Source organism: Aquarana catesbeiana, linkage group LG06 (assembly GCF_042186555.1).
Source record: "Aquarana catesbeiana isolate 2022-GZ linkage group LG06, ASM4218655v1, whole genome shotgun sequence".
In the NCBI taxonomy this organism is placed as follows: domain Eukaryota; kingdom Metazoa; phylum Chordata; class Amphibia; order Anura; family Ranidae; genus Aquarana; species Aquarana catesbeiana.
Window position 1 is genome coordinate 317,332,255 of NC_133329.1, and position 13,691 is coordinate 317,345,945.

Below are 13,691 nucleotides of genomic sequence, written 5' to 3' on the forward strand. Positions count from 1 at the left end.
CCACATGAATAATATAAGATGAGTTCACTTAATTAATGCAAATATATGCAAGAAAAAAAAGAAAAAAGGGATTTGTGCTTGCACATGATTGGGTGAGTAAAGTAAATACAACTTCACTAAATGAACATTGAATTAGTAAAGTCAACATTATCTACTCCCTTTCTAAGTCAAACCCACTAATTGAAATATACTACCCTTACCAATGATGGGGATCTCATGGCTTCTTAGAGCACCAAAGGGCCTGATACATAGAGATTGATTTACTAAAGGCAAATAAGCTGTTCACTTTGCTGGGTAATTTATTCCTAGTCTAGTGAATGAGGCAAAGTACTGCTGACTTCCAACATCTAATCATATGCAAGATATTTTTTTTTCCTTGCATGTGATTATATATGCTTTGCAAAGTGAATTTTCATCGTATTCACTAAGCTAAGAAAAAAAATTCAGCAACCTTTTCTCTGCAGTCTTTAGTAAATCAACCTAATGGAATCCTACAGCTAAACTCTATTATTTCCAAGTCTCTTGGTGGCCTTACTGTACTAGTAGGCAAAAAACAAAAACAAAACATTTTACCCATATACTAAACTGGACAATATCACAATGATTAAATAATGCATAGATATAAATAAGGACAGGCCAGGTCTGATTTTCTGCATGTTTCAACCAATCAGTGTAGTTGAACCATTTTAATGCCCTTCAGTTATTATAGCATTATGTGAAGATTTGCTTACATCAAATCAAAGTGTAACTAAAACTTAGAATGCAATTTATTTAGTAGCATCATCTTTAACTTGTTTTAAAGTCCTTAACCTTATATTGGTAATGCAAAACTTTAAATTCATTGTAATATTTTTGGGGGGAAATATTATTTTAATTCACAATATAGAGACTTCCTCATTTAGTTGCACTCTGAAAATTGTATTCCTTTAGAACCCCGCTCTCTTTTTATGTTGGTGAATTCCATTTATGAGTACACTGTTAATTAAATGGCATATCAGCAGTCCCTGCTGAAGACGAATGTTCATGAAAGGAGGTGGGTTTCCAGGTTTTTATTAAATGGTTTTTCCACATAGATACAAATTTCCCAGATTTAGGAATAATGGCATACATATGTGTGTATTCCTTGCTAATGAATCACTTTAAAATTATGTTAACGATTATTAATCGTTAACAAACGCATATTGTTATTCTATGTGCTGATGTCTCTTATGCAATTGTGGAGAGTGCTTATAGTTAAGTTAACTGTTAGGCAGTTTTCATTGGTTTTACTCTAATCCTTTTGCTTAAATAAAACCTGCATTGAAGAAAACATTTCTAAAGTTGTTACAATAATGTGCCAGATCATCCCTGCAGATTGTCAATAATATTCCTTAGCACTGTGCCCAAATCACTCAAAGTTCCTACTTGGTGAAAGTTGGGATATGTATAAGCCTAGGGACCAGAGGCGCAACTAGAATTCCTGGTGCAAGAAACCATAAAGGGCCCCCCCTGGCTCCTGACCGGGGCCTTTCCCACTGATTCCAGGCCCTTTACTCCTCTTTTGGCCTTTATTTCGGTCCCGCAGACACCTTCCTGCTGTCTTGTGGTCCCCCCACAGTGAAGGAACACCAAAGCCCAGTTGACCAAAGTACAACATTTGCGACCCTGGTAGTTCTGCCACTGGTGTCAGTGGTTTTTATTTTTGTTGTTTTAATTTTTTATCATTTTTTACCATTTTATTTTATTATTAGTTTTTTACCATTTTAATTTTTTATTATTTTTACATATTTTTAAGGACCCCCATTGGGGGGATTTGGTGAAATATCAGGGGTCTAAACAGACCCCTGATGTCTCACTTTTGAGGCACAGAAAGGGAATAAGGACAGATTCATCTCTTTCTCTGAAGCATCAGCTGTACACAATGAATAGACCGGAATAGCTCTATACAGAGCTTCCTGTTCATTCTTAAACTGAGGCTGCAGCTATGAATAAATACAAAAAAAAAACTCTCACTGACTCTATTCATTAAGAAAAGGAAGGTGCTGGTAAAAGACACATTTACTGGCCCTTTCCCCGCTCTCCATCCTGACACAGGGGGCGAGGGGGGACCAGGGAAGCAAACAAGGGCCTGGGGCAGCAGGACAGGGATGGGGAGGCAGCAGAAGCGGCATGTGGAGGAACCGATGCCCTCCATTTCCCTCCTGCAGCCTCTGATTATCTGCGGGAGGGAGAGAAGGCTAAGCTAGCATTCAGCAGCTACATGGCAAGATCGGTTCCTTTACATGCCGCTGCCCCCTCCTACCCAGGCGTACAGGGGGCCACACGGGCCCCCTGGAGCATGGGGTTTGGTCACAATGGCAACTCCTGTACGTACGCCCCTGCTAGGGACACTGCCTCTCAATATCTACACCTGGGCATTGCATTAAGACAGTCATGAAACCAAGAACCTCATTGTGAGATGGAGAAGGAGCGTTCCTCCTTCCCACATACCCTGGAAGTCAGGATTTTTTGGGATGCTTCTTAACAAAAACACATTTTAACCAAAGCAGGTACATTCTGGCACTTTGGTACTACCTGTATAGCAGAAAATTTAGTTTAGGACATTATTTGGCCCTACATGTCTACTCAATATATGTTATAGTACACATTTGTACTGTCTACCAAGGGCGTGCACTAAACAGAGGCTGCATTCCCTCCAACTTGGACTGCTCTGCCTCTCCTTTCCTAACACCTACAAAGCAATGAGAGGATCATTGTATGACACTGAGGTGTTGTTATTGGCACAGTATGCAATGGGAAAAGTTAGAGTGCTCCAGCCAGAAAAGTTGAGTTCTATTAAACCTGCATTTTGAATCTGGGGTTCCACAGTTGCTCAGGGAAAGAACTGTACTATAAGGCAGGCACTTGTCATCTTGCAGTTACTCCATTCAAACTGAATAGTTAGACTGGAAATGTCAATTTAATCTGCTCAGATGTAAAAGTGTTGAACTTTGAGTAAGAGCAATAGTACTTTGTTAAGGCTTGCCATACATTTTTCAATAGTCTTGTACAATTTTCCTTTACATTTACCAGAATCATATAATATGAGGTCAAACCTAAAGACATACAATTTGTATGCAATCAGACAGACCCTTGCACTACATAGTTCAAGGTAAATCTAAAGGAAATTGAAGAAAAAAATTGTATAAGTTATTATGGCCAGCTTAAAGTGTTACTAAACCCACAACAGTAAAATCAGTCTGTATATGTATATGTAGCATGCTTGTTATACTCACTGTGGAACCTAAGGGGTTAATCCTCCACAATGTGTCAAAAGGCTGTTTGATCCTCTCTTCTCTGATCCTCCCCTCCTTCCACTGTCCCCAGTCAGTCTGCTGATAGTACAGAGCCTTGGAGTCATTCTGCACATGCTCAATTTGATGTGTATTGCTAGAAAGTTTTTTTTTTAATTGGGAGGGTTCATGTGATCAGCACAGGGCCAATTAGCACTGTCCAGACAGAGGGTCAGGGGTCCTCCAGCCTCATAGGATAGTCAAAGTAGAATGACAGCTCCTCCTAAAATCTTTAATCAGAAACTAATAGGAGTCACAAGACCTCTATATACTGCAGATGAAAAAAGATATTTAGCAGTTTATTTTTACTAAAATAATTGCATTTCCGTGTTCTGAGTACTGTGGGAGACCAGATATAGTGACTGCAGGGTCCTGGGTTTAGTAACACTTTAATTATTGTAAGAGCAGCTAGGTTTCACACAAGTAAAAGAAAAAAAATTGATTGCTTGCTTTGTATTTCTACACTATACACATTCAATGTTACTTTATTGAATAGGCCTGTCTGTATGTATGTACATCATTTGGCTTGTAATATGTCCTGAGTGTTCAAGTAGCACCTGTAGCCAAGATTGATTTACACTAAAGTTATCATTTTGCTCCTACCTTTCTCGCAAAGAGTGCTTTGACTTAAAGTTGAATTCCAGCTATGGCTTTTTTGCATAGTTACATTTGCCCAGGTTGAACCAATGTTAATATGCATATGCCATACTTTTGTGATCCCTTTGGAAATGGACAATCACTGAAGTAGATCACTGCTATCCTCCCGGTCCTGTATGAGAATCTGCCCCTGCTGCATAGTGAACACGTGGGGCTGCTTACTTGGCATGGGTGCCATTCACAGAACACCTTGTATTTTTCTCAGTGAATACAAGGTGTTCTCTGATTGGACAAAGTGGACAGGCATGGTAGTGTTGTCACAATATATACCTTGTCCACTCAAAGAATGCCTTGCATTCATTGACAAAAATGAAAGACATTTTGTAAATGGTGCCTGTTCAGAATGAGCAACCCCCTGTGATCACTATGGAGCAGACAGCCATTCAGCACAGGACATGGAAGATAGCAACAATCACTGTAGTAGTGGTGACCACAGTGATTCTCGGCTTCCACAGGGATCCCACAGGTATGGCATATGCAGACATACACGGTCCAAACTGAACCAATGTAACTATGCAAATAAAGCCATACTTGGAATTCAGCTTTAATATATAAGTGTTACTACCTACACTATAAAGTCGTCCTTGTCTTCTTACTGTAATGTGTCTTGAATGAAGTGTGGTGTGCTTGTTTACATTACCGCTACTCCGATACACTGTACCTCCAGCATCACCACACAAATCTGCTTGACACACTGGATAATGGCATCAGGGGTGCCCGAAATGGTTACTGCCCTCTCTGTGGAGTTAGGCAGCATATCTCCCGCTACCTGCACTTGAGCACCTGTAGACTGAAAAAAAGAGAAAGAATAACAATGTACCATAGATTGTGACATGTCATATGTTTATACTGTTAGCATTTGCATTAGCCTTCGTACTGTGCACTTATGTTTTTGCTTTTTAGCATACGTTATGCACATATAACAATAATACTATAAATCAAGCAAGATAAAAAAAGTGACTCTATAGTCCCTTTATCAGTGCTTAGCAAAAAGAAGAGAAGAAAAGCGCCACTAAGTGGAGTATGTTAGATACGATTTAATATGGCCCCTATAATGGGTTACTCACAAGAGATAGACAGTAAATAGGCTCATCGGTAGGGGTACACTACGAAGGGTCTGTCTGTCTATTTTGCAACCGCTGCCCAGAGCTTGGAAAATAGACGGACAGACCCTTCATAGTGTACCCCTACCGATGAGCCTATTTACTGCCTATCTCTTGTGAGAGCATTATGGGGGCCATATTAAATCGTATCTAACATACTACACTTTGTGGCGCTTTTCTTCTCGTCTTTTTGTCTATTTATCACAGAGTGAGCTGCGCTCTGGATCTAAAGCTGACACAAGTGTATAGACATTTAGTGAAAAGCTTATATTGAGAACGTTCATTGGACTTAAAATTGTGTATTTGCCTTTGCGCCTACCACCCATATTATTGTTGACAGTGCTAAGCAGGTATTATACACTGATCAGCAATAACATTATGACCACTGACGAGTAAAATGAAAAACACTGATTATCTCGTTACAATGGCATCTGAAAGTTGTTGGTATATATTTGGAGCAAGTGAATATGTTGTTCCCTGAAGTTGATGTGTTGAAAGCAGAAAAAAATGTGCAAGTGTAAGGATTTGAGCTACTTTGACAAGGGCCAAATTGCATCACTTACCTGAGGAAGAGTGACACCCCAGCAGCTGCATAAATGGGGATGTAGAGATAACCCATTATGCCCGAAATGTCAAAGGGAACATGCGGACTTACTACATATGCTATGGAAATGCCCCAAGCTTTTTTGTTATTGGACAGAGGTTCTATCTACAATATCCCAGGTTTATAACTATCAGTTGAAGAGAGATCCCATTGTCTGTCTGTTGGGTGCACTGGGAGAGGAAACCCTGAATCCAAATGAACAAATAGCTATATTGCGTTTACTGTACAGCGAACGGAAATTGATTGCGAGGTGTTGGATTTCTACCAGGGGAAAATGGATAGAACAGGTTAATTCTACGATAATTAGAGAAAAATTGACCTATCTTCCTGGGGAAGAGATGGCACTAGGTTGCAGAATACAAAGATTGATGCTTTGGGCAATGTTCAGCTGGGAAACCTTGGGTCCTGCCATGTGGATGTGGATGTTATTTGACACATAAACCTACCTAAACCTTGTTGCTGACCAAGTACACTCCTTTATGGGAACAGTATTCCTTGATGGCAGTGGCAGTGGCCTCCTTTCGCATAAATATTGCACCCTGCCACACTGCAAAAATGGTTAAATAATGGTTTGAGTTGTTGACTTGGCCTTCAAATTTTCCAGATCTCAATCCAATTGAGCGTCTGTGGGATGTACTAGAAAAACAAGTCTGATCCATGGAGACCCAACCTCACACCTTAGAGGAAAGGATCTGCTACTGATGGTTTGGTGCCACATACCACAGCATACCTTCAGAGGTCTAGTGGAGTCCATGCCTCAGTGGGACAGGGCGGTTTTGTAGGCAAAAGGGGGGCCTACTCAATACTAGGTGATTGGTCATAATGTTATGGCTGATTAGTGTATATAGAAAGCATATAATTAGGGGGTGTCTGTACATGTAAACTTTGCAGAACACCCCAAGAACTAAAAAAAAATCCAGGGTATTCATACAGGTTTCCAGTTTAAATTCAGCAAAGCTTCTTTTGGGGTTTGTGGGATATCCAGCCGGTATACACCAGTTCAGTACCATCTAATTTTGGAACATTCCCACCAAATATTTAGATGAGTATCATGGGTAAAGTTTTTGGCAGGTGTTATTGCTGTCTGTGTCCCCACTGAGTTGGATTTCTCTCACTTTCTGCCCCGCTAATCACCAGAAAATTGTTTCCACATTCAATGTAACACCCCATGTAGAATTCACTAAGGTGCCAGGTGCTATAATCAAGATAATGGGAAAGATAAACCTACCCACCGATATGATCATGTTGAACAATCTCAATGCTGGAGGCAGGCTCTTATAGGCCTCTTCTAGCCTTAAAGCGGAACTTCACCCTTCCCATTTATTTTGCTTCTTTTTACCCCTGCTTACCAGGTTGCAGTCTCTGCACAGTTCAGATACTCACCCTCCCAGCGGATTTAGCACTGTCCTGCTGAGATCCTCTTCTCTTCTTCCACTGATCCGGTCCTGCGCTGCCATGTTCTTTGTGACATCTTTGAGAGGTTGCCGGCTCTTCCGGGTTCAGCATCCCAATGGCAAGGTGCTAGGCTCATCCCCCCCCACCCACCCCCCTTTGTGAATGGAAGGCAAAGCTTCTTGGGATAAGTGGCATGCATACCCCAGGAGGCATAGGGTGAACAGTGCATGTCATTCACTTAGGTAAATAAGGGAGCGGGATCAAACCTTTTCATTGCAAAAAAGGTGAATTAAAAAATAAAAAGAGCGCGGCCTTTGTGTAGTGGAGTGGAGGAGGGGTGGAGAGGAATGACTTATCCTTTGAAGGTAGATAATTCAGAAATGTAGGATGCATTAGCTTTAAAGCAAATGTGAATAAAGTGTAAAATGTCTTAAATTTTAAAGATTTTTTTTTTCTGGAAACTTTTACTAATTATTTTATTAATGATTTTGTTTTGTAATATAAGGTACCTGGTATTTCATCCCAGCTGGTCTTTCAAATCACCAAGTGCACTAACCTCTCTGATCTCCTTGATCTTGGAGCCTCCTTTTCCGATCAAGGAGCCACACTGGCTTGCCGGTACCACAAGCCTTAAAGTGACAGGGGGTTTGCTGGTTGCAGTGCTGTTACTCATTGAATTTATGATATCCTAGGAACAAAGAATATAAGGATTTTGTGTTCTGTAGTAAGATTTATAAGATATTGTTCTGTGATGGTGTCACACTGCCCTCTGCAGGACAATACAAATATGACATTCTGTTCTTGTCTTTAGGTTACATTGTATTAATTAATGTAAGTAAACGGCTCTCAGAATTCATTTGCATACACCCAGAGGTTCCTGCTCATAGATTTCGTAATCTTTCACAGTGCTTCAGGAACCCCGACATTTAGGGTGATATAATATTCAAATACTGACATTAACTAGTATGTCTGTGAAAGTTCTCATTTATACAGGTCATGCTAAATCTACTAGTGGTTAGTCTACTGGACTTGTTCTGTAATGTTGAATAAAGTTTGCAGCTTCTCCAAGCCACTTCTTTAGTTTTAATGAGTGCCAGAAAAATACCCCAGTATTTGTATCAACATATGTATCAAAGTATTTAGTGCTTGATTCCCACTCCCTTAGTCTCCCAAACTTTACTATGGGTTCTGTAATGTGATGGTTGGCTTCACTAACCAAGAGCTAGTTCAGAGACAGACCAAAGTGCCAACCTCCAACATGAAGTCAGTATTACCAGAAAAGGGCTGCCAGGGCACTGTATTAGATTGCTAGAGATATGTGGAGGAACCTCTAGGTGCCTGTACATGACTTAGAAAAGCAATTTTCCTACCTATATGTCAATAGAGCAGTGATGGTGAACCTTGGCACCCCAGATGTTATGGAACTACATTTCCCATGATGCTCATGCACTCTGCAATGTAGTTGAGCATCAAGGGAAATGTAATTCCAAAACATGGTGCCAAGGTTTGCCATCACTGCAATATAGGTATAATGGAAAGCAGGATTCTGGGCTAATATTAAAACAAGCAACATATTGAAATCATATAATCAAACAAAAACAATAAATGTTTACAAACACATATGTTATTATAACTGTATCAATGAATTAGCATAACATAATCCGCATGCAAAACAGAGATTGGGCTGTAGAGCAAATGGCAGCACTGTGAACCTACTGTATTGTTAAATTTACCATAAAAACACGACTTGCTTCCAATTGTCATGGGGTTTTTGGACCCACTTTGTAATCCTCTCCTTAAAAAAAACCTTGGTAAAAGTAATACATCTTGATTCACGATTACCCCCTCTGCTGCTCTGGAGTAGCACTGTGCCAATAAAAAACATGCCTCTAACCACTTGTACTTGTGTTCCTTCTCAGTATCAAAGCCACTGTATATGCAAGCAAGTTGTTTTTCAGAAGGATAGGTGAGGAATGGCAGCCTACATACTTCTTAGAGTAGAGGCTGACTTTATTTCTTACCAAAGTTTAAACGCAAACTTCAGTCCCTTTAATGGTGGCACCATCCCCCCTCAGGATGCCATCTTTGAAGATCTGGTGCATGCCCAAGATGGGGACCTGGCAGAGACCTGAGGCACATCTGTACATTTACCTAATTTCACACACATGGGCAGACAAACAGAGGCCTGGGATCTCCTTAACTGCTCTGTCTTCGCACCAAAGGTTTCTGCTAGGTCCTGAAGGCCGGGCAGAGACCTTCAGCACCTCTGCACACCCATGGAAACGGAAGAAGTGCCGCCCTGCTTCACAAAAAAAGTAACAATACCTAATAGTGGGAGATGGACTGGAGCCAGGTGTAAATAATTTGTTTTTCTGGGTGAAGGTCTGCATTAAAGTGCTCACTGTCTAAGTACTGTTTCACTGCCCAACAATGGATGTTTCCATACACCCAATACACCCCAACCCTGGCCACCTGGATCAACCAAGTTAACCAAGTACTGATTAGGGGAAAATTGATATATCAATGTAGAGGCTGTCCTCAAAAGTTCTGTAGTCCCTTTAACGGAGTCCCAATTGGCTCCTAAGGTGATAAGTCCTGATAAAGGGTTACAGGTGCAATCTACAGTGTGATATGTAGGGTAGAGCTATTACTATTATGTAATCAATAGGCTACATGCTTCCTATATAAGGCAGCCAGCATATATGTTTGTCGTAACTTCTTTGTAAAATCCTCAAAAAAATGACTTGATTACATAAAAAAGTTGAAATTGCAGAGCTGACCCTCCACGCCCATAAGACAGTCAGCCCTGCCCCCTCACTGGCTGTGATTGACAGCAGCGGGAGCCAAAAAGGAGAGAGAAACCCGGGTATTGTGCACATCGCTGGATTGAGATCGGGCTTAGGTATGTAATACGGGGGGGGAGGGGGCTGAGGAGGGAGCTGCACTCTGAAGGTTTTTTACCTTCATGCATAAAATGCATGAAGGTAAAAAAACTTCAGCCTGAACCACTTTAAGCCCAAACATACATAGATTAGAGCTTGTCAAGCTTGCCAATTTGAAATGACAAGAGGAAGGGCAGCTAAGATGGGATAATAGAGAGTGTTCAGGAGGTCCTCTATATGCTCTGAAAGTTCTTATGCCGCGTACACACGAGCGGACTTTACGGCAGACTTTGCCCGGCGGACTGGATTTCGTCAGACAATTCAATCGTGTGTGGGGCTCCAGCGGACTTTGTTTTCTCAAAAGTTGGACGGACTTAGATTTGAAACATGTTTTAAATTAATCAGTCGAAATCGAGTCCGGTCGAAAAGTCTGCTCCTCTGTGTGCTAGTTCGACGGACAAAAAGCCACGCTAGGGCAGCTATTGGCTACTGGCTATGAACTTCCGGTCGTACATACGAATTCGACAGACTTTGGTGGATCGTGTGTAGGCAAGTCCGTTCATTCAGAAAGTCCGTCGTAAAGTACGTCGAAAAGTCCGCCGAGCAAAGTCTGCCGTAAAGTCCGCTCGTGTGTACGCGGCATTAGTCTTCTGCAGAAGCAATGGTACTGAGTCTAAAGCCTCGTACACACGATCAGATTTTCGGACGACCGTTCGTCCGTTTTTTGTTGCATGCTAGTCTCATGTCAAAAGTGAAGAGGTTACTCACCATACGAAAATTCTCGTATGACAGAATACAACTTCAGAAGTGACGTAATGTGTTAAATTGTTTTGTATGTATTCTTTTGTTTTTCTGAGCATGCATAGTCTTGCTCTTACAATTTTTTTTCAGACGAAAACCGTACTAATAAACGAAACTCAGACGTGGAGTTCACATACGACAAAAATGTTATAGTCTGCACAACCAGCTTTTGTCAGGTGAAAAACCGCAATCGGCAGTCGAAAGCACCATACTAACGATGCGAAAATCGGCAGTTCGTTCGCCAGACGAAATTTAACCTCAAATTTTCGTATCATGTGTACGGGCCGTAGCCACTTACGCACCGACACACGTTGATGTACATCCCAACTTTGAAGAGGAATATCGTTGTTATGGCAGCAGCTAGCTGCCATAACCCCAGTATCCTCTTCTTCGGCCGGCAGTCCGCTTCAAGATAAAAGTGGTCTCTGCGGCAGACTCGCCGCAAGATCACTTTTATCAGTGGCAGGAGAGGGCTCCTGCCGTGCTTTGGTGCCCTCCACTGCTTACCGGAGCCGTCAGTAGAGGACCTTCCTGGGTATGGAGACGAGTGAGGGGAAATTGGCCGCCACCCATCTCCATACCACTGCAGGGCGGAAGCGACATCAAAACGTCACTTCCGCCCATAGCTCTTTTTTTTAAATAACAATTTATTTTTTTCCGCATTTTAGTGTAAATATGAGGTTATTTGACCCCAGATCTCATATTTAAGAGGTCATGTCATGCTTTTTTTCTATTAGGGATGTTTACATTCCTTGTAATAGGAATAAAAATGACACTTTTTTTTTGTTTAAATAACAGTGTAAAAATAAAAGGTAAAATAAATAAGAAAAAAAAAATTTAAATGCACCCCGTACCGCTGAGTTCACACGCAGAAGCGAACGCATACATGAGTAGCGCCCGCATATGAAAACGGTGTTCAAACGTCACCTGTGAGGTATCGGCGCGATCGGTAGAGAGAGAGAGCAATAATTCTAGACCTCCTCTGTAACTCAAAACATGCAACCTGTAGAATTTTTTAAACGTCGCCTATGGAGATTTGTCGCCATTCCACGAGCAGGCGCAATTTTGAAGAGTGACATGTTGGGTATCAATTTACTCGGCATAACATTATATTTCACAATATAAAAAAAAAAAATTGGGCTAACTTTACTGTTGTCTTATTTTTTAATTCAAAAAAGTTTATTTTTTCCAAAAAAGTGCGCTTGTAAGACCGCTGGGCAAATACGGTGTGACAGAAAGTATTGCAACGACCGCCATTTTATTCTCTAGGGTGTTAGAAAAAAAATGTATAATTTTTGGGGGTTCTAAGTAATTTTCTAGCAAAAAAAACTGTTTTTAACTTGTAAACAAATCTCAAAAAGAGGCTCGGTCCTTAAGTGATTAAGTTGTGCCCCCAGTCCTTTTCAAAACAGGGAACCAAGTTCAGGACTAGTCAGTCAGACAAAACAAGCTGATGGTGCAAGATGAAAATCCAAAGAATCAGGTACGTAGTAATCCAAATCAGGTTACAAAGAAAACTGTTCTAGCAGCCTCTTATAGGGACTGCAGGGAGCCTGCTGGTTATCAAAGACAGGCGAACAAGGGCAGGGCAGGGCAGGGCAGGCAGCAAGTTCAGTGAAGCACACATCCTGGGCCTGACCATATACCGACCATAATTATACATACATTATTTGGACTATAAAGAAAACAGAATGTGTTTTTTTTTTTTTATAAATATGAAAACTCATACTAAACCCTAGCCCAATATCTAAGACTTGCATGTAATTAACAGTGATTGGAAAAGAGCTACCTCTTCAAATTTATAAGCAATCATAGCAAAGGCCTTGAATATAGCATCTGTTGGTCCAGTTATTGTAACAATCCTTTCTGGACAGTTCCCCTCTGAAATGTTAATTCGAGCTCCACTCTAAAAAAAAAAAGAAAAGCATCAGTATAACATTATTACCATATTAACATTAGTAATGTTCAGCAAGTTAGGCCTACTGTTACACCCTCTAATGCCCTGTACACACGGTCGGACATTGATCGGACATTCCGACAACAAAATCCTAGGATTTTATCCGACGGATGTTGGCTCAAACTTGTCTTGCATACACACGGTCACACAAAGTTGTCAGAAAATCCGATCAATCTGAACGCGGTGACGTAAAACACGTACGTCGGGACTATAAACGGGGCAGTAGCCAATAGCTTTCTTCTCTTAATTTATTCTGAGCATGCGTGGCATTTTGTGCGTCGGATTTGTGTACACGCGATCGGAATTTCCGACAACAAGGTCCTATCACGCATTTTCCATCGGAAAATCCTATCATGTGTACAGGGCATTACACTTTTGATCCAGATTACCGCAAGCAAAGCTCCAACAGGGGACACAATAATTTATCCTTAAAGCGGTATTAAATCCAAAAGCAAGTATTTATTATATTGCAGCTTACCAATTCTTAGTTGTGATGGCTGCCTTCGTTTTCTTTTTTGTGCTTTCTTGCTTTTATTTTAACCTGGTAATCTGGCTAGTAAGTCTGTTATTTTTTTAACAGAGCATGCTCTCTTGCAAACGTGTCAGTTAAAGAGTAACTCCACTTTCTTTGAGAAAAAAATCATTCCTCCCTGGGTGATCTGTGTACATTGCAAGGATTTTTTCAAACTTTGTTGCAGATTTCTACCTTATGTTATTCTGAAGAAATAGCTGTTTGTCTGTGTCCATGTGCACAGTGAACCTGTATGGGAGTGGTTTTAAAATGATCAATCAGCTGCTGCACCCTGCAGGGCTCTAATGAGGAAAGCTGCAGGGTCCGCATCCCTTTAGACTTCCTTTTGAGAGTATCTCACCAAACATTTGTGTTACAGGGGATTCTTAAAATCTTATTTGTATTTTAGCGCAGACTGGGAAAATCAGTTAGCCAATCACACAAGCAGGAAATGACATTTCTGGGGGGGT

General features: G+C 41.0%; 1 protein-coding gene across 8 annotated transcripts in view; it reads right to left on the reverse strand.

The window, feature by feature from the left end:
* The window catches only part of PCBP3 (poly(rC) binding protein 3), a 136,542-nt gene that overhangs the window by 50,677 nt on the left and 72,174 nt on the right, over nt 1–13,691 (reverse strand). For all 8 annotated transcript variants that reach the window (XM_073633721.1, XM_073633720.1, XM_073633718.1 and 5 more), the window contains exons 5-7: nt 12,543–12,659; nt 7,627–7,758; nt 4,630–4,758 (exon numbers count right to left, since the gene is read on the reverse strand). In XM_073633721.1, the coding sequence (XP_073489822.1) occupies nt 4,630–4,758; nt 7,627–7,758; nt 12,543–12,659 (378 nt within the window). The remainder of the gene's footprint in view (nt 1–4,629; nt 4,759–7,626; nt 7,759–12,542; nt 12,660–13,691) is intronic.